The sequence below is a fragment of the Macrobrachium nipponense genome, chromosome 4 (assembly GCF_015104395.2).
Source record: "Macrobrachium nipponense isolate FS-2020 chromosome 4, ASM1510439v2, whole genome shotgun sequence".
In the NCBI taxonomy this organism is placed as follows: Eukaryota; Metazoa; Arthropoda; class Malacostraca; order Decapoda; family Palaemonidae; genus Macrobrachium; species Macrobrachium nipponense.
The window spans coordinates 124,789,802-124,810,443 of record NC_061100.1 but is presented as its reverse complement, the minus strand read 5'-3'; the positions used below and the strand labels follow the sequence as shown (position 1 = coordinate 124,810,443).

Here is a 20,642-nt window from a genome sequence, read left to right as displayed (position 1 = left end):
TTTGACATCTTTCATTTGTCATTCCAGGATAGCGCGGGTGGCTGAGCTCAGAGCAGCTCTGTACGAAGGCTACGAACCAGCCAAGCCCGAGCCCGTCAAGGAAAAGCCCAAAGAGATGGACGTGGAAGCCAATAAAACAGACGAAGTCGAGGACGAGATGTCGGCGAACTATCAGAGGAAGTAAGTTTTTCAAAATAACGAATTTCCCTCGAGTTCGAATAAGTTTTACTCATAACTTCGAAGGAAATTTGGAATTTACTGAATCTCATTGTTGTATCAGCCAGACGGTAAAAGTGTTTTGGGTGGAAGACGGCGGAGAATTGCAAGCTAACCCTGTGTCGGGATATTTCCGTCTTAAAAATGGCGTTTTATTTTCCAGGGGAGGGGAGGGGGAGGCAAAAATGTCAGAGGCCAAAATAAGTGAGTTGAAGAGAGGTTCATCTTTAGAATGCTCGAATGATTTTATTAATGGTCTGTGCATCATTTTGTGATTTATGTTGCCAAACATTATCGAAGAGATATTCTGACAGCATTATCAAAAGCATAAGCTAAACCAAATTTGCCGAGTACCTTCATTCTTGTATTACTGGTTTTATGCGGAAATTGACTTTTGAGATTCGTATGTCGTGGTTTTTTCTCTTTATGTCTCCAGGGCTTTCCTACAGAGTAAGGTACCAGGCTCTGTTGGAAAAATCGTTCTGCTTTTGCCTTTGCTCCTTTTTTTACGAATTTGTGCCTAGCATTTTATCTACTTTTAATGCTTTTATCGACGGCGCAACATGTGCGCCCATCCTCATTTCTGGTAAATTAAATGTTTTTCTTATATTCTATTGCTCTACTTCATCAGGGACTTCAGCAATGGATCCTGTGCATGTATTTGCCAGTGATTTAGCATTTATTACTTAGCTTCCTTTACTCTTCGGCCGTTACTGCAATTTGCATTAAATATGAATTGCAACTTCATCCCCACTTCTGATCTCTGCAATATTAAATCTGAACGGGAGGCAGCAATTTAGACGAGACTCAGTTCCGCCCCCCACCCCTTTCTTTTTCTCCTGCTTCTCCAATTTCTTCAAACCTCTTTGAAGATAATGGATTCTATTCCTCTCATACCTTAAGAGTCTATGTATGCAAATTACTTCAGACGACGACAGATCACGGAATTGAAAACTTGAAACTTCATTCTTGGAAGTTCGGCGTTTTGTTTCGACATAATTGCTTTCATTCATCTTATTTCGCCATTATAATTGCTATATCCGTTATTTTTCCTCAGTCTTAGTTATTTTCGTACTTATATAGTTATTTTACTCTCGTGTCTCTTGAAGACAGAATTGTTTCATGGGTTAATTTTTTCAGTCAATGCTCCTGGTCTCTCTTCTGCAGGCACTGTTTTAGTTATTGATCCATTAAAGTGAAAGACCTCAACTCTCTCAGAATGCTCCATAACATCTGTCAGATTGGGTCCTCTTAAGTCATCTTCCTCTCCACATTCAGTACTTCGGTCACAATGGATTTCAGTCGAGTCCAAAGGAATGGGCAGCCAAACGCCAACATCTAACCCAGAACCAAAAGAAACGAGAAACTTAAAAACACTTTTAAAGCTTTTATGTAAATAACAAAGAAAAAAGGCTGAAGCTATTGGCATAGCTTGTTAGTGTAGGCTTTTCAGATAGTACTGTCTAATGCCAACACAAGCCCTTGCCGAAAAGTCAAATCTGGTAAGTGTGGTAATGTGTTACCGGAGAATAAGAGGTCTGGTGCGGAATTCTGGTCTCTATTCCTAACCAGTCAAGAAAAGAATGAACAGATGAGAAATGTGTTGATACGAATAAATAAGAATGCATGAGAAATATAAATTATTCCATTTTTCTTTTCACTTGTTTTGGTCACGTGGAGAGAATGGAGGACGAAAACTTGGTCAAGAGTAATAATTTTGAAGTATTGGAACATGAGGGAGAGAGGAAGATCTAAAAAAAAAAATGAACGGCAGTAGTTACGGAATGGAAGGGTAGATAGAGATGAATGCTGCATTTGTAGGATATTTGACTTGGTGCTGATGAACATTCTGTGCAGAATAAGAAGTGCCTGCTGTCATGGAAGCTTAATGCACAGGTTTCATCCTTGAATCTGCCAGAAATGAGTGTGGTTTGAGTATTTTCTTCTTTTTCCCTTGAGATAACTCACACAGAGAAAATTCTTTCGCATTGAAAAAGTATATTTGCGTATCGCAACGGCTATTGGCGCAAGAAGTCCCATTTGCACAACTTTCTTTTGAAATTGCAAAGCCTGTTGTAGTTATCGGATACCATTTCTAATGTACAGATGCGAATCAAGGGACAATAAACAGGTCTGAATTAAAGATGAAAAATACCAAGATTGATTGCTAATGGAAGATTCAAAAGACGCCCTTCAGAAAATGAAAAACTGAAGGTTTAGGTAAATGAACATTGAAATTGCGAACTGATTAGATTCATAACCTGAAAGACACACCACAAAATAAACAATATCAGTGCAAAGATAAAAAAGAGGAACATAGCTACCAGAAGGAGGGATAGGTCAATAACTATAGATAGAAGACAAACAACGCTGGGCGGAGCATTTTTGTGACGCTATGAGTAAGAGATATGAAGGGGAAAACCTGACTGATATATCAGAAACTGACGAAGACCTGAATGTACTCATGAAAGATTTCATAGTTTAGAGCTGAATCAATATTGAAGAAAATAGAGAGATGGAAAACGCCATGATAGGACGGAATAACTGCAGAGATTAATTTCAGGCAGTTTTGCAAATTATGGAATGAGGAAACAAAGCCCATGATTGTGAACTGCTCAATAGATTGCATCAAATATCTTGAGAAATTAGGCACAAAATAAATCTAAAAAAAAAATACAGAAGTAACAAAAACAGAGGAAATGCAGGGTTATAAAATAACACTGGAGTTTAAATTATTATTGAGGTTGATTGTTTCAAATATCTAGGAACAGTAGTATTCAGCAAAAGTTCTCATGCTGTTGGAATTAAGTGAAAGATTACTATAGGAAAATCTAATAATGAGGAGACTGAATAAGATTTGGAAATCAATTATACTGAAAGTGCATGCAAAAGTAAGATAATGTATAGGTTCAGTACCATTTAGTACGGACATGAAGCATGTGACAATAAAACTACATCTAAAAGATTTTTCCTTCCTGGGAATAACGCCCAAAGAATTATATCAGGAGTCAGATGGCAGGATCGAGTCGTAAGTGATACCATTAATTAAAGGAATAACAACACTTTCATATATATATAGATGAGAGACTGATGAATGCGAAATGGACGAAGACTGGACATGTTCCATGCACAACCTCTGGGACAATAGTACGTGACATTGTCAGCTATCGCGTACTATTCTGGCGCTGTGGCCACCAGAAGAGCTGGAAGAGCCTGGGCAACTTGCTTGAGAACTATAAGACGAAACGCTAGAGATGAGTAGAGAGGTGTGGATGATAAAGCGCAGGAAACACATAAGCAACCTCAAACAGTGACAGAGACGATGATTATTCAAAGACTAACAAGATGGTAGTAAAACACACAAGTAAATCCTAAGCCCTTTGCCTCACTCATCGTTGGAGATGAGGATGATGAAAGATAAGTAAGAAAACATAAGATAGTAAAATAGATAAGTAAAAGTACTAGTATTGCAAACAAAGAACTATAAAAAAGAAACTTTCCTGATCTGAATAAGTTCAAAGAAAGCCGAATAAAATATAAAAGCAAAATGTAATGTATAAAATAAAGTGTAAGATAATGATGAGTTTAATGACGGAACGCTAGTTAAGTACAATTCTCAGTTCTGTCAACATGGCGAATAAAGACCTGATAAGTGATCATTGCTTAAAAGTAAAGATTTATCTCTCCCGAGCTGGTGAATGATGCTTGACGAAAAAGGAATCTAAAAATAGAATGGAATGGTTGTTGGGATACTGAAGTGATATTCTATATTCTCAAAATGATTAACTTCGAGGGTACTCTAAAAGAAAGTGACTGGGGGCTGTATGGCACTTTTATTCTGTCGGTTAACGAGGTCACTAGGATGACTCGTTGCTTTTATGTGAATGAACGAATACTTTGTTACACTTTGTGTTGCAAAATGAATTATATTGCACACGTAATCATATAAACAGTCACAAACATGCTTATTATATATATATAATATATATACATACATACATACATACAACATACATACATGCATACACACACACACACACACACATATATATATATATATATATATATATATATATATATATATATATAATATGAATTGCGCAAGCTAGGAAAGTTCCACAGCACTAGATGACGAATGCCCTGCCCACAGACTGCGCCATTTCTCGCGCAAGCTCGTGCTTCATAAATACTAAGGTTCTTCCTTTCGATTATCTCTCCGCTGCAACTAACTAGCACTTTCTGGGCCTATCTCACCTCTTTCTTCCGAATTATACACTTTTTCACCAAACCATCATCCTCCGTGTTGCCCTCATGACCGAGCCTTCATAAAACATTCTACTCTATCATTGCACTAACAAAACTTTTGACCACCCCCATGGACTTCCACATTTCTCGCCCTTTCAATTACTCGTATATCATATTTACAACGAAAAACTTCGCTACATTTTTATTTATTTCTTCTTTAATGTGTATGCAACATCCACTCTTCACTTCCACATAGGGGCGCTAACTCAACAATCCCTTAATACAGTCAAGCCTCTGTTTCCACAGATACTGCAATTGTCTTGCCAGTCTTTTGCATGCAACGCGAAACCTTCCTTGCTACACTTAATCTGTAACCATCATTCATAACACTTACTCTCACATACCTATAAGAATAACCCACATCCAACTCTCAAAGCATGACCTGTCATCAGCTGAAATCAAAGTCAAACATGCACCACCTATTAATAATCGGAATGACTGCCTTACAGATCGTCCCTGAAGGACAGACCGACGAACTGAGAGCCAGTTAAACGGAGAGAGACTGGTTCCCTTTTTTGTAAATGCAATAAAACGACACAGGCATCAGTGCTGGCACTCATTCATTCCTGTAATGACAATAAAGGGACACAGGAACACAGTCAGAGTCAGGTATTCCATAAAATTCATGCTACTTTCGTCTCAGTAGCATCCTCACTGCAGTGATCACATGACTGATGAAATTGGAAAACTTACTCTCGCCAATGAAAGAAATAATTATGGCTAAACCAATCAATAGCGAGCAAATGTGAATGTGAAATAAAGGTGTGTGACCATAATTATGAAGAGAATGTTAAACTGTGTTAGATTGTTGTACGCCATACCATCGTTATAGTGAACAAATATGGGTCAGGCATAGGCTAGATAAGTTATCATAAACCATGAAACCTCTCGTTGTAGCCTAGTTTCAGCATTTTTCACTTACACATTCTTTAAATTAAAGAAAGGGAAATACATTCAACTGGCTTTATTTACGTTTCTTGTTTTACAAACTAAATGTGAATTTCTGTTGGGTAGGCTGAGCGAATTTTACGGTTAGGGTGTATTCTTGGGGTAGCCTAACTCTCCGAAACATGGGTTAATCCTTTAACAGGGCTCTGCAGTTCCCAATGGCTCTTTCGACCTATAGAATTAGTGTTGTAAAAAGAAATATAACTTTAACTTCTGTTAAAATCAATGGCATTATTTGCAGAGACAATTACTGACTGGTTTGGATGAAGACAAGATGTTGACAACCAAGAAACGGCTTGAGCTGGTTTTTTCTTGGTGTATCAGGAGTGAATGAAAGTAGTGGCATTTTGGTGAAATTTGTACTAGAAATGACTTGCATGTAGAAAATACTATGTGACACAACAGAAATGTAATATATATATATATATATATATATATATATATATATATATATATATATATATAATACACACATATATACATATACATATATATGTATGTATGTATATATATTACAGTGAGAACATAATATATAGGTCAAATGCCAAGCACTGGGAGCTATGAGGTCATTTAGCCTTGCAAGGGAGATCGAGAGTAACGGAGGTTTTAGAGGTGTCACAGGAGGAAAAATCTGCTGTTACATTATGATACAATTGTTACGAGTGGATGGACAGCAAGATGAAAGAAAGGGAATATGAACGAAGCTACAGTGGAAAGAATGAAAGGAATTGCGGCTGTGGGCCGATGGGACAAAGCAAAGAACCTTAAGCAATGCCTACAGTGCATCGCGTAAAGTGAACTGATGGCATTGACCTCCTAAGGAGATATTTACAGATAGCTTATAAAAGCAGACTGATATGAACCTGGAAATTACGGGACACACACACACACACACACACACACACATATATATATATATATATATATATATATATATATATATATACATATACATATATATATATATATATATATATATATATACGTATATATATATATATATATAATATATATATATATATCTAGTGTGCGTAGTGTGTGTGTGTCTGTTTGTCTCATGGTTTTTGTGTGCCTGTGTGTATGGGTAGGAATGAAAGTGTATGTTTGTTTGTGATTATTATCATGGGCAATGCAAAATTACCCAGCCATTTAAAGAGTATATACCATACAACCGTTATAAATACCTGTGTTCTCCTTTTTCACGCAACCCTAAAGCGGAGCTTTCGGAAACAGAAGATCGTGGTATCATGTGTAAGTAACAACTAAAGATGTCATTTGTTTATCTTTCCACTACTTACCTTTCTTTCAAAAAATATTCAGTTTCTATCTGCGATTTGATTTGATTTAATATCATGATGCATTAACAAGTATGAACAGTTAGTTTTAGATCGCAGTTCAATGTGAAATCTACCTGCAAATCAAAGGTTTAGCTAAATGAATGATGCCTACTTAGCCTTCTGTTTGAGACATCAACAGTGTGCCATAGTTGCCTTTTTTTGTCAGCAGAAAGGCATAAGAAAAGGAACATTTATCTCCTGAAGTAGTTGAATCATCTTGTTACCCCGGCTGCCATTATAATAAACATAAAAAGGCATAAAGTATCAAGAGCAAACTGAAACAGACTCGAGATTCCAAACTGCCCAACTTACACACATAACTCGTTGCGTCGATGTAGCTCAGCGAAATATTTCTAAATGAAAAAAGTATCCAGCAAAACAGAAAAATATAAGCTTCCACAAGACTTTGTCGCTCTGACCATGTGAGAGATAGTTCTCATTATATAAGCAGCTTTATTTGCAGGGGTAAAAATGAGCACGCGCTTCACAGATGAATCCCGCATATTACCCAAGCCGCAAATTAATTAAGAAAATGGAAGGCAGCCATTTTGGTCCGAATTATGATTTTCCAAGGACGCTGCGCGTTTAATCTTCATTCTTCTGTAATGCAACTTACTTTCGTGCCATAGAAGTTGGTTATATTTCCCTACTTTTTGCCTTTGTCATCTCTCTCTCTCTCTCTCTCTCTTTATACCTTTGTGAATACATGCTCATACATACAAGTATGCAAATACTACATAGATTTAAGCGGGTTTGTGCTTGTACATAATAGAACAAGGATGTGTCGATATTCCCAAAAGGTGTTAATGAAATATGCATAAAGCGGAATGCCAACATAATGTTCTAGACGTATAAAGACTTTTACTGAGCATTCCTTCATCTCCTGTGTAACTACAGGAAGTGTTTTTGTTTTTACGTGTGAAAGGTGAATCTCACTCTCATCTATCCCCCCACAGGCAACTAGCGGCCATGATGAAGAGGCAAGAGACCATCCAGAGCGTGGATTCCTTCGCCTCTCACGACGACGATTTTGCTGAATACGGGGATGAAAGCATGGGTAGGTGTCCCTACTGACTTTTTTCGTCGTCTGAGCTCATTCTGGTTAATTGGGTGACATAACATAAGATAAACACAAGGTTCACTCTTCAGGGAAAAGGGGGTTTTTGCTTAAGCAGAAAAGTTTGAATCTCAGGTTTTATAATGAAAGTAACGATTACATAGAAAGAGGAATGGGTCATATTCTTGTTTACTTTGGTTATGATAATGATCCTTTGATTCAAATTGTGTATTGTGTTAAATGAAATTATTTCCTTTTTAAAATATTCATTTAAATAATCTCGGTGCACCTCTCAAACAATCACGCATCTTTTGCATTATGATTTTCAGTTTCCCAAAAGTTCCCAGACACAAGTTTTGAATGATTTAGCTTGATTATTCTGAGTTTCCTTTAATGAAAAGTCATATACGAAGCTAAATTACGTTCACAATAGGAGGAGTTCGTATGAATAGATATTCTTAATTTTTTTTCTACTTTGAAAAAAGACAGAGGATCTAATGCATAAAGAAAATCGTTGAGAATATATTTCTCACGGTTTTAAGGAATAGATTAAGACAGCTTTGCGTGCAGCTTCGATTTCATGTGTGCTTATACAATATTTTATATATATATATATATATATATATATATACTATATATATATATATATATGTTTATATATACTATATATATATATATATATGATATATATACACACACACATATATATATACATATATATATATATATATATATATATATATATATATATATATATATACACGCAAATGCTGCTCAAATGGTAAAACTAACATTACAACAGCTTCGCCCTGGAATCCACAATTCGAAATAACTAACGTTTCTGTTGAACTTTTTCTATAGTTGGCCAAACGGAGACCTTAGTATAGACGGTAGGAGTTTAACCACTTTCTTTCAGGTCAGTGGGAATCCTTTTCAATGTTCAGTGGGAAATCCACTTAACTGGATTCCCCCTGCAAGAAAGGCATTCCCACGATCAAGTGGCCGTTTTGCATGACACCCTTATTTCATAGAAAAGAAATAGGACTAAGTTTAGGTCTAAGTTTCCAAAATGTGGTCTGATGTTGCACACTTTCACTTTGCAAATTAATCTAAGTCCATCGGGCAGTCTTCCATTCAGAAATGATCGATGCATGTTTACTGTTTAAGGGGGAAATTGAGGGCTTCGTTTACACTGGCCAGACAATTGACGATTCGTATGACAGTTCTAAATTCTGTTCCGGTTGTTTGCTTTAAAGATGTTTTCAATCTTGTGGTTATCTAGTGTAATCATTTGCTCCCTATCATATGGTCTAGTTCTTATTTACATTTGTACAAAATAATTAAGATTCCTTGAGAGAATTTCCAAAGAAAGATCTTAAAAGAAAGTTACTTTTTCTAGAAAAATAATAATGGTATTGTTATTAATAGTTCTTTGGAATTTTACAATGACAGTCATCCATCTCACTTAGTCACATCGTAAGCAAAGAACTGGAATCGTCATAATGCAACAAACTTTCGTCTCATTTACACTTCTCGCTCTCCTCTCTGGGCTGTCAACACTTTGATGTTCACTGAATGGATGTGTGCAATCATTCTTGTTTCCTTTTTTTTAGGATCTCATTTAGAATAGGTCGTTCCCCACCTCTGTAGCCCTTGTAATTTCCCCTCGTCGGTTTATCTTATAAAACAACCCAAACAACATACTTCCTTTCTCACCTCCGTAAATGTCGTAATGTAATTGGTTGTACAACACCCCCTTGGCACAGTCTCTTAAGTGTCTTAATGTAACTGGTTGACACATGCTCCCTTTGGCATAGAACTATTAGGTATCCAAATCTAATGGTTAACTCGACCTCCTTTTGACACAAGTTCTAGGTGTCTTAATGTAAGTGGTTTATACCTTATACCTGTGACACAGCTTTAGGTGTCGTAGACTAAATTTGTGTCATTTGCCCCATCCCTCCTTAAATCCCCCGTCCTAATAAAAAAACTAATTAATTCAAACAACCTGGTTCTTCAATCAGCAACAAAAACTTAATCTGTCACTTATCTCCAATATAGAGATGCATTCTTCATAGGTTTTTAGTCTTAAAGTATTCCTGTATGTATTTTCTTTGCAATGTATTGCAATACTTAAAAAAACGGAAAAAATTTATATATGTATATATATATATACAATATATACATATATATATTTATAGACATATATTTCTATAAATATAGTAATTATATATATATATATATATATGTATATATAGCATATATATATATATATATATATATATATATATATATATATATACTATATATATATTATATGAGTGCGCGGGTGTGTATGTAAGTGTAAGTATGTAAGTAGATAGGAATTATACAAGGCAAATCAAAGCAAGTTAATTTGTTCTTTAGCAGCCCATCTTCACAAAACAATAACAGCATTAATTAGTGAGATTGCCTACCAGGAACATAGGTTTGAAAGTCAAAATGTATATGACCTCTCGCATAAGAATAAATTATGTCATTGCTTTTCTAAATGATAATCATCTTCCACAACGGTATCATGCCATCCTAACTGAAATGACAAACCGATTTTTTGGAAATTTTATTTAAAAACTGATCAAGAAAACGTGTTGCATAAAAAACTTGAAAAGTGATCTGTAAAGTCAATTTAATGCCATAATGTATCGTCTATTGACAACAATCACAAGTTTCTTCATTATAGTTTCAAGCATGGGGAGTCTACCTGGATTATTTTAAATCTTCTTTCCAGATGTTAATTATTCTTCCTGTTTGCTCTGTATCTTATGTCTGAGTTTAATCAAATAAACAACTATCTAAAGTTATTTTAGCTCTTGATAAATTATATAAGATGAAGATAAGGAACTAAAAGAATTTTAGAGAGGCAAAATACTTCATTAGTTAAAGGATATGCTACGAGTCAACTTGTTTTGCAAAATCAATTATTTCGTAAGTCATAGGTTAGTATAATCTGTGTAAAAGTTACTGGCCCAATTACAAGTGGCAAAAGGGTGTGAGATTTCTGCTCGAGAGAGAAAGAGACAGAGAGAGAGCGAGTTTTTCCTCTGAATGTTTTTAGATTTTTTTTCACATCTCAAAGCTTTCAGAAATTTTTTAGGCATTCTCCCACTCATGCAAAAAAAAAAAAAATGCATATTTCAAACCACCACACAGTTTTACACAACACACATGTCGTATATTATTTGATAAATTCTTTGCACGGTCCTTGTTGGGGTTACGATGCTGTAAAAAAATTAATACAGCGTTTTGGATAAATGCATATGAATTAGTCAAATTGAGTAAACATCTAAAGATATTAAGGTTGCTCATATGCGAGGCATCTGAACTGGAAAATGTAGAAGAAATGCATGTTTTTGTATGCGAAAAACTGACGTGTTGGCGTTTGGCTACTATGTTTAGATTATTTTCTATCTCTTTACTTTAGTTTTTTTTACTTATTCCTTTGTTTTTCTCATTAACGGCAGCTTTGAAATCATTTTTGGGACAGTACGTCATGTAACGGTTTGTATCCTACACGGAAAACAGGCGTTCTGTAGGAATAGTCTCGTAGTTTGTCTTCCAATGAAGAATGAGAACAAGAAACTGCTTACTGCTTATACTTGCGTAGAGAAACTGCTTCATCGCTTACGTATTTTTACTGCAGCGCTAATGACATCTTGCACCAAAAAGCCATAGTAATGCCCCATAACAATAGTTAACAAAGCTTGTGCAGCATATTGTCTGAGTCATAAAACTTTCCATTTGTATTCAGTTCACTATAAGTGTTGAATATTTTTCCCTAACAAACATGAATTTTGTAAAATGCCAGTGACTGTTTCACTATCCATTGTTTAAATAGTAAATATGTCTGGCCTCATCCTAACTACTGCTTAGAATTTTGTAAAAGTATTGAAGTGCTTTGACTAGTGATAAAACTTCCTCTTTACAGCATCTATTGTTGGAAGAAGTATAGAAAAGGGAAGCACTTTGTATCTGGAAATCATTTTGGAATTTCTCATCTTTCATGCGTCTCCGTCAGAGACGTCTTAAAATGTGCAAAATCTGCTCATTTTTGTTAAGATTTCAACGAAGGGTTTGATCTTAGAAAAGATTCACAGAAATAAGAGGAAAAGGATCAAATAAGTTTCAACATACCTTCAGGGTCTTTTCTTTTTAACTGCAGTACTAGAGATTTTCTTGCTTTATACTTATATGTTCTTTCTTCCTACCTACCATAAGTAAGACTTATTTCAACTGCAACGATTTCCTAAGTTTTCAAATATTTCAAAAATGAAAGAAAAACATTTTAGGGTATTCTACATAACATCATTAAATGTGCAATCATTATATTAAAAATTTGAATTTGAATCTAGCATGAATTTAATGCAATGATACCATGTTTTAACGAAACCGTGTGGTTTTCTGGTGAGTCATTCAAAGTCATTGTTGAAAGACAATAGCTTCTCATTATAGGAGTGGTTGTTTTTCCTTTTGACAGATCGATACGAACTCCTGTAAATGACCATGACCTGCATTTTGTTTTTCTTTGAATATCTACATCCCTAACTATTTATCATTATTCAAAAGACACCGAAGTCAAAGGTTAGCAATTTGGGTTTGGTGACATAGCGTAATGAATGTTTTCGTTAAACAATGTGATAGGATAAGGCTAAATAACGAAAAGCATAAAGAATCCTCAATAACTTCAAAATCAGTTAACATCTGAAATTTCCCCGTTAAACAACAATTGACGGATGTAATTTAGTAAAATCCGTGATGATAAATAAACCTAACGTTCAAACAAGCTTTATGTGTTGGTCTTATAAGGATAATGCTCTGTCATCATCACACCCTATGATAATAACCCGTCTTATTTTCTTTTTTGTATGCCAGTTGAAATTGCAATATAGAGGCCTCTAATTGGAGAATATTTAGATGAGCACCTGTTGTTATGCACTGTGCCTTTTTCTGTGTCGAGAATCACCCCTCCCCACCAACCCCATTTCAACAAGAACACAATGTATCACGGGAAAGTTTAACGGCTACCTCTAGACTTTTTTCTGTTTTAACGGTAACTATCATATACCGCTTCCTATTTGTATATTACAATCTTTATTGCCTAGAAGTAATGCATTAGTATTGAAAATATAAAAAGTGCCGTTAAGAGGCAGTTTGCTTTAAACTTTTCCTCATTATATCTCATCGCGATTCAATAGTTCGGCAAATGCCGCCTAGAAGGTGAAGTCTTGTCGGTTCTGTTCTTTACTCTCTTCAAGCAAGATTCTGTTATTCTCTCCTATATAAACAATATACAAGGGTACAACCAATGAACGGAGCTGTAAATAGAGACTCACTGTTGTGTACCAGATCCTCTCATGCCTAGACTCTAAGCTGTTAACTACACACTGGTTAGCAAAAGGAAACGCATTAGGCCATTTTGCCCTGAAAGATCCGTCTTGGTAAATACTGCATCGACAGCCTTTGAATCTTACAGCTATTGACCTGCTCAGTTCGGTCTCGCTGGTCACGAATCCCCGGTACCAAAGGCCTCCTCCAGCGCCACGCACCTGAACACCTCAGCCAGGTAACCCCTAAACAAAAAGGACTCCTCAGGATAGTGTCCCCCAGAGAACCTCTCCTCATTCCTTCATCTCAATGGAAGGGTGCTGCCAGTACATTTTTTTTTTCTACATAATAATTCTCCTTGGCTTGTATCTCTTTCGCTGTTTGTACATAGTTTGTCGCAAGAGTGATCCTTTTCAACTCTTAATACATTTCTGTAACAAAAATTTACTCTTATTAAAAAATCTATAACGGGCATTTTGAATTTGTCAAGAAATAACTAAAACTTTGACTCGCAAATTTAGATTGTAAGAGAACCAACACATGATCTGAGTTCAGTCTGCTGAAATACCAAGTTGGTGACTTTGTGGCCACATGAGTAGATGTAAAGTAGTTAACTGCTCCGTGATCATTCATTTGTCTTGAAGCAGTTATTGTCTGCTACCTTCCCACTCTCTGTTTCTTTCTGGCTTCTTAGAATGACGTTTAGGCACTTATCAATTTCAGTTCTTCAGTGTGGCAGTTGACTACCTGTCTTTGTTCTTCAACCCTCTATTCTGAGTCTTTCTATTTACCCGACGATTCTCATTCTCTAACTATCTCTTTCCTGTATTGGTCAGGGGTTATTCCCTAAGCCCTTCAGGTGCGGTTGGCGAGGAGGAGGACCTGTAGACCTAGTAGCATCAGGCCTTTCAAGGAAGTCAAGTTGACGAATATGTAAGACAGTCTCACTCATGTGACTCGCCAGTGTCAAGGATTTAGAGCACCTCGTCTATACGGCATACATGCACGCATTCATGCCCCTACATTGCGTATTCAAGGTCCTTCAGAACTTATCCTCAGTTTTATAGCAAAAATACAAATTTAATCCGAGCAGGAAGTCACAAGCTTTCATAATGCCAAGGGATCTTAAGTACTGGTGGCACCTTACGCGCCCATTATCTCATGTGTAACGTGTCTCAGTAACTGCGAACTCCCCATATTACTAATAAGTCCATAACAATCAAGTAGATGATGAAGTGAAATTCTTTTGTGTTTGCTTTCTGTAGTTTTATTTGAACAATACTAATTGGGAACTGCAAGTGTTAAGCAGTGTCTACATGATTCTGACAGAGTTACTGGTTAATGGTTTGAGGTTAACTGGTTTTTTCATCCTTTATATGTTTCAGTTACTCTGAAGTTTTCCATAAAATTTGAAATTTGTTGTTGAACTCAGTGATAACCTAATATCTTCATCTGGTTAATAAGCTCTTTTTAGTAGACAATCAAATATCTGGTTCAGAAGAAGCGTTCGTAATGAGAACTACATGCACAAAGTTATCACTCCTTAAATACACCGTACATAGCCTTTGGTGCTAAATTGCTGTACTTACATGATAATAATTAGTTTTCATTTCTTGTCAAGAAGAGCCAAAATCTATTAAATTTTAATAAAGCGGTAATAGTTCTATAATCACTGTGGAAATCATCCCTTTCCTGTCGGCAATTAAATTTATGTAAAACTATTGTTAGCCAATGATTCTGCATCTTTAAGTTTTATTAGGTCGGTTGAAAAATTGATACAATTGGCACCATAATGCTAAAAGAAATGCTTTTAATAATGTGTTCTGTTTGCGTGAAGTGCTCCCCCTAACCAATTTAGATCTTATAGTGATTTGGTTTGATATGGTTTATGCAAGTTTGATCTAACGAGCTGACACTTCAAACGTTATACTATTCAACACCGTGATAAGAATCAATTTAATTGCAGCTCCAGCCTATATTCGTTTGATGGATTACAAAATGGAGATAACAGCTCCAAACTGAACCACTGATTTAGCTTATCTAGTCACAGAGCTGCGTTGCCACTAGAGAGCAACGCATATTCTTCGTAAAATGCGCTTGTGTATTCAATTGATTCAAGATATGCGTATGTACGTCAGTCTCATAACTACTTTAAACAATCCACTTCATGAAAACTTGGTTCGGCAGTAATATTTTGCCAGAACTGACAGCAAATCAATATAGTTTCGTAATCATTTCAGCGTTCAAGGATTTTGCAAGTTTTATTGGTCATTTCTTACTAGATATATAAAGTTAACCATCTAAATTTGTGTAATAGGACACCTGCAAACAAAACGTACAGCAGGTAATATATATCAGTTTATCATTCCCAATAAATATTTTCACGAATAACACGCCATCATTAACAGTTACAGTGGAAAATGGTTTGATTTAAAGTCAATATTTGCCAAAATTTACCTCCATGGACTCCGCTGATGTGGGAGGCAGATCCTCCACGTTGAACTTCTACAACACTAAATAGATTTTTCAGAGTACGTCCATTTCGTCATTAGACATCTCCGAAGGTTTATTCATCAAGGTACTATACCTCAGATTGTCTGTTCTTCGTAAATTATGTCACTGTGGTTCATTTGCCCATGATTTATACGAATTTATGCCTAATAATGAATAAATGTTAATTACTTAATCACTAATTAGATATCTGCGTTCCATTTGTCTGCATTTTGAAGTACATAACTGTAAGTTACGAGTTTCTTTCTATTTCAGTCTTAAAAGCTTTCAAATTTTTCAATACCTTACACATGAACGGTTCCCTAAAAAAGAGAGAGAAATGGTTACGAGGAGTTCAAAAAGCATGGGGGAAATACCTGGAATTATATGATATTTGGGTTTTTATATTTAAGGAAATTACCACCATAAGGATATGTATGTGGTTAATGTGCTCACTTTTGACCCCTTAATGTTTTTCTTTTTACTGTAGCTGATTTTTACATTCCCTGACTATCTCATTGTAAATCATAAAGATTACAATAGTGTAACTGTACCGAAAGTTCTGTAGTGACTGTGAACTTTCTCTATTCATATTTTACTTGAAGAAAATAGGTTACTAAGCTGTAGATATTACCTAAGTAGAAAATAATAGTTATGATAAGTAGTAGCATGATAATATTACTAATATAATTTGACCTACCTATACAAAGCTTTTTCAGTTTTGCATGTGTGATCATGAAATGCAGTATAACACAATCATCAGTCAAAAATGTGGGAAAACCCAGAAATCTCATCTGGCGATGTTTTCTTCATTAATCTCGTGATCTTTTCCGCAGGCCGCTTTACTGACGATGGATCCCTGATTCACCAGAAGGTCTGAGAAGAAGAAGACTGGATCGAGCCCTCCGCCAAAGGGGGAACTTAATGATCATAAGAAGGTCCGAGGACTACCTCTTCGAAGGATCTTTCGCTCTGACTTTTTTTTTTTTTACTTTTTTTAATATTTTAGTGAAAAGAGCGGAAGTGATCAGGGACCTGTTAACTCCCACTACCTCCTCCCCGCTCCTCCTCCCCCCACCCTCATACTCCAAACCCGTTCGACACGCTTAATGATGATACTGAGACGTCGCTAGAGCATTCATCACTTCTGCCATCATCAAAGTCATCCAGAGAGAATGAGAGCCCTCATATAGCAACAGCAGCGGCAAATGCCTTTTTCACCCCCATGGCTCCCTTTCGCCTCACCCGCCATTGACCCTCGCCAACACTTGAAGTCTCTTAACAGGACACCACTTGCCATCGTCTCATCATCATCTGAGTTCTTCTCTGAGAGAAGGCATTTGCTGCTGATCCACCTTTCCACGTTTCATGGATAAAGTGCGCATGTTTACCGAAGGAGTTTCTAGATGACAAATGTCGTCTTTATTTTCCGAAAAACGCAAACTTTCTGACAAATGTAGCTCATAATGCTGACTTCCGATAATCATAGTCATTGTTTAGGTATCGGTCGTTCCATTGATTGAGTCTGGTTCTTTACACATAACTGAACAAATTAAGTGAATTGGGAAGTAACCATACACACACACACACACACAAACAAATTTAGTCAACTTTAAATGTTATGGAAATGACATGGCAGATCTTATAATAACTTGTACTAATGTACAATAACTCACGATTATCTATTCTCAAACTCAATGCCAAGGTGGAATATGCTAAAATATTCTTGCATGTGTACCGCGATGAAAAGACATACTTATCCATCAGAGCCTCCTAGAGAATGCGAAACAAACTATGTACAAAAATTCGAGAGTTTCGCCCATATGAGATGAAATGAAAAGGAAGGAGCTGAGTGAACTGGCACTGGCGCCCTTAGTTTTATTGCAATGAACTTCAAGAAGCACTTCAAGATTGTCTAAGTTAACTAGCATCATCGCGTCCGGCCAGCATTTCTGCTTCATCTTAAAGAACCCAGAGTTCCTGATGTTTTTCCAAGAGAAAGGAGACGCTCTTTGGCCCCAGGCTGAAATTCGAAATGCAGCTGGAAAACTGACCGGATGTGAGTTGGAAAGGGATAGAAGAAGACGGATACGTTTCCGATTTTTGTTTCTAGCAAGACTGATTGATGCAAGGCAGGAAAATGTTTGATATAGCTACAGTGGTCGATTTGAACTGATAATTAATGAGATGAACGATTTAATCAGTGAAGCTCTGGAAAGAGATTTTCGGAATCGTAATTCATGTCTGAATGGACTTGAGAGGATGATTGCATTGTAGGACTCGTCTGCTTTCTGTCATGTTAATCTAAGGACTAGTATTTGATCCTAACTGCCAACCTTATTTTGATAATATTAATCAAATTTGTGATTATCTGTATCAACACACATTGTGGTAAATGTAGGTGTTGTATCAAATGATGTTCTTCTGTCAGAGTTTCTTGATTCTCTCAAAACATGGAAATGATCTAAGGAATCATACAAAATAAAAAAATAAAAAAGTATTTTTCAACAAGACCGAAGAGGGGACAGTGAGTATCCCTGAGGGATGCCCATGTGTTGTATTCTTTGGCATAAGAGTTACTGAACTCAGGCTCTTCTTCAAGTCAAGTTATTTATCCATCTCAGAGGCCGTTAAAAATATAACTCACTGATGTTAAATTTTTGGATAAATCACATTGCCAAAATGGGGCTCAAGTCTTCCCTTCGCTCAAAAGTATGATACTGACGTCATCCTTCACTGAATTCTACTGACGTCTTGTATGTCATCTTCTTTTTTATCAACATTTCTTTGTTTTGTTTGTCATTTCACTATAATATTTATGTCAGCAGCCACATTGTTACATCAGTGTTGCCATTTTCCGTTTCTTCATTAAAAGTTGATAACTGATCAAGAGTTTCTAGACGCAGTTCTAAACATTCAAATGTCAATGGACAGAGTTCCTCTTAGAGGCTTTGTCTTTTACCATTCCCCATCTATGTGTGATCGAAGGAAGACACTACATATATATATATATATATATATATATATATATATATATATATATATATATATATATATATATTTATATATTACAAAAAAATAGTGTCTGGTTCTCTAAGTCATTCAGGTGAACATTTTGTTTTTTCGTTGCTAGAATTTTCAGTTTTTACAAATATTCCGAGAAGAGCATATAGATCTATGCGTGTACATATACCGCACTGCATAGTTATAGGGGTACATAAGTATACCAGAAATGTACTGTATATGTACACGGTATGCATCTATATGTAAGCGTGCGTGTGTATATCTATATACACTCGTACAATGTGTATGTACGTTCATGTACTATATGTACAGTTAGTAGTGTCCGTAAGCCTTCTGTAGTACTTGGTGCCTTGTCGTGCAACACTTCGAATTTGACAGCAGTGCTAATGTGAAGAACAAAAACAAATGGGTGCTTGAGGTGACGGCGTTTGTGATAGAAAATAAAGTTAATCTGAGCAGCATTATTGAACTGTTTTTATTTTATTTTACTCTCTTTTTAGCCTGAAGAGTAGAGATGACTCCAATTAGCCGTAATGAATCATAACAGGTAGAAGAATGTTTGCGAGAAAGTGAAGGGATTATCTGATATCTTGGGCGCTTTGGTTTTCATCTCTCCGTCATTCATTATTCGGTTTTACTCTTTTGATTTTATCATTGTCACCTCCGCGTACATTGACCATGTTATATGTTTGTTGTGAAAGATGTCATCGTACAATTACTCAAAATCAGAATCGTAGCGAAAAATGATTGGTGTTCACCAAATCAGTCAACATGGCTTCCGTTGCCTTCTGTGACTCTCTCATTTCGTCTTAGTGTTCAGTGGTTATAAGTCTTCCTATTCATCTACTTTTTAATAAAACAGATTTAAGCGATTCACCAATGAACCCTCAGCGTCAACAGTGATACTACTTTACTAGTAATGAACATTTTGATTTTCCTGTGCATTTGTTGTCTTTTGCCAGGGAACATAAAATTCGAACGAATGCTGCGGGACTTTCTCATAGTTAGAAACAAATTATGTATAGCTGTATAATATATATTTCTGGCATGTTCAGTCATCCAGCTTTCATTGCCAAAAAACTACTTTTGGCTCCATTGCATGTCTCATCATATAAACAAGTCCAGCAAATGAAAGAATCATTAGTGAATACAATGCAGTACTTTAGAATTGTAATATATATTTTCTCTGATTCTAAGTGAAACGATTAAAAAGTGTCCAGATGGTATTTTAATGTTGTATGTTTACATACCCTGACAAATCTCTTATGCTATTGGGAATTCTCTGTAAAATATTGTACTATACTCAAACTGATGCAAGTCTGTCTGTCTGTCTGTCTGTCTGTTCCTCCCTGCCAACCTCTTCCCATCTTTTCCTTTCCCATTCCTCCTCTCTCCGTAACCTTGTGCTATTTTATGTATTTTTGATCTAATTTTATGATGATACTTTTGGAGAATAAAAATGAGTATCATACAGTGTACTTTATTTCTACAAGGTTGTTTATTATCTAGTTGTTGGTTAATTTTAGTCAGTAATGAATGTTGGTTACGTGTGGTGTTCCAAGGACGATTCCTCACAGCTATTATGCAATCTTATTGCAAAAGCGTTGACTGAGAAACATTTTTCCGACGCAGAAGAAAGGAAATGATGTGGTCTTTGTCTGATTAAATAGTATGCTTGATCTTAACATTTTTGAGTTACGTACGAAAGGCTTATATATTTCCGCATTCGTGCAACCATATATATATATATATATATATATATATATATATATATATATATATATATATATATATATATATATATATATATCAATAGAAGGAATGTGCTAAACAAGAGTATTACTGTGGATCCTTCTATTGATAATTGAGCAGCACGATACAGTGCTTTTATATTTCATATATAT

General features: G+C 35.8%; 1 protein-coding gene across 11 annotated transcripts in view; it reads left to right on the top strand.

Moving 5' to 3' along the window:
• Positions 1–20,209, top strand: part of LOC135211127 (neuroglian-like) — a 318,561-nt gene extending 298,352 nt beyond the window's left edge. For 4 of the 11 annotated variants that reach the window (XM_064244261.1, XM_064244257.1, XM_064244256.1 and 1 more), the window contains 5 exons: positions 28–180; positions 6,685–6,720; positions 7,763–7,863; positions 13,373–13,462; positions 16,551–20,209. In XM_064244261.1, coding sequence (XP_064100331.1) covers positions 28–180; positions 6,685–6,720; positions 7,763–7,863; positions 13,373–13,449 — 367 coding nt within the window. In that variant the 3' untranslated portion in view covers positions 13,450–13,462; positions 16,551–20,209. Of the gene's footprint in view, positions 1–27; positions 181–6,684; positions 6,721–7,762; positions 7,864–8,724; positions 8,754–11,363; positions 11,401–13,372; positions 13,463–16,550 lie in introns of all 11 variants that reach the window. The other 7 variants (XM_064244260.1, XM_064244262.1, XM_064244259.1 and 4 more) reach the window with 7 other exon arrangements.
• Positions 20,210–20,642: the final 433 nt, after the last annotated feature.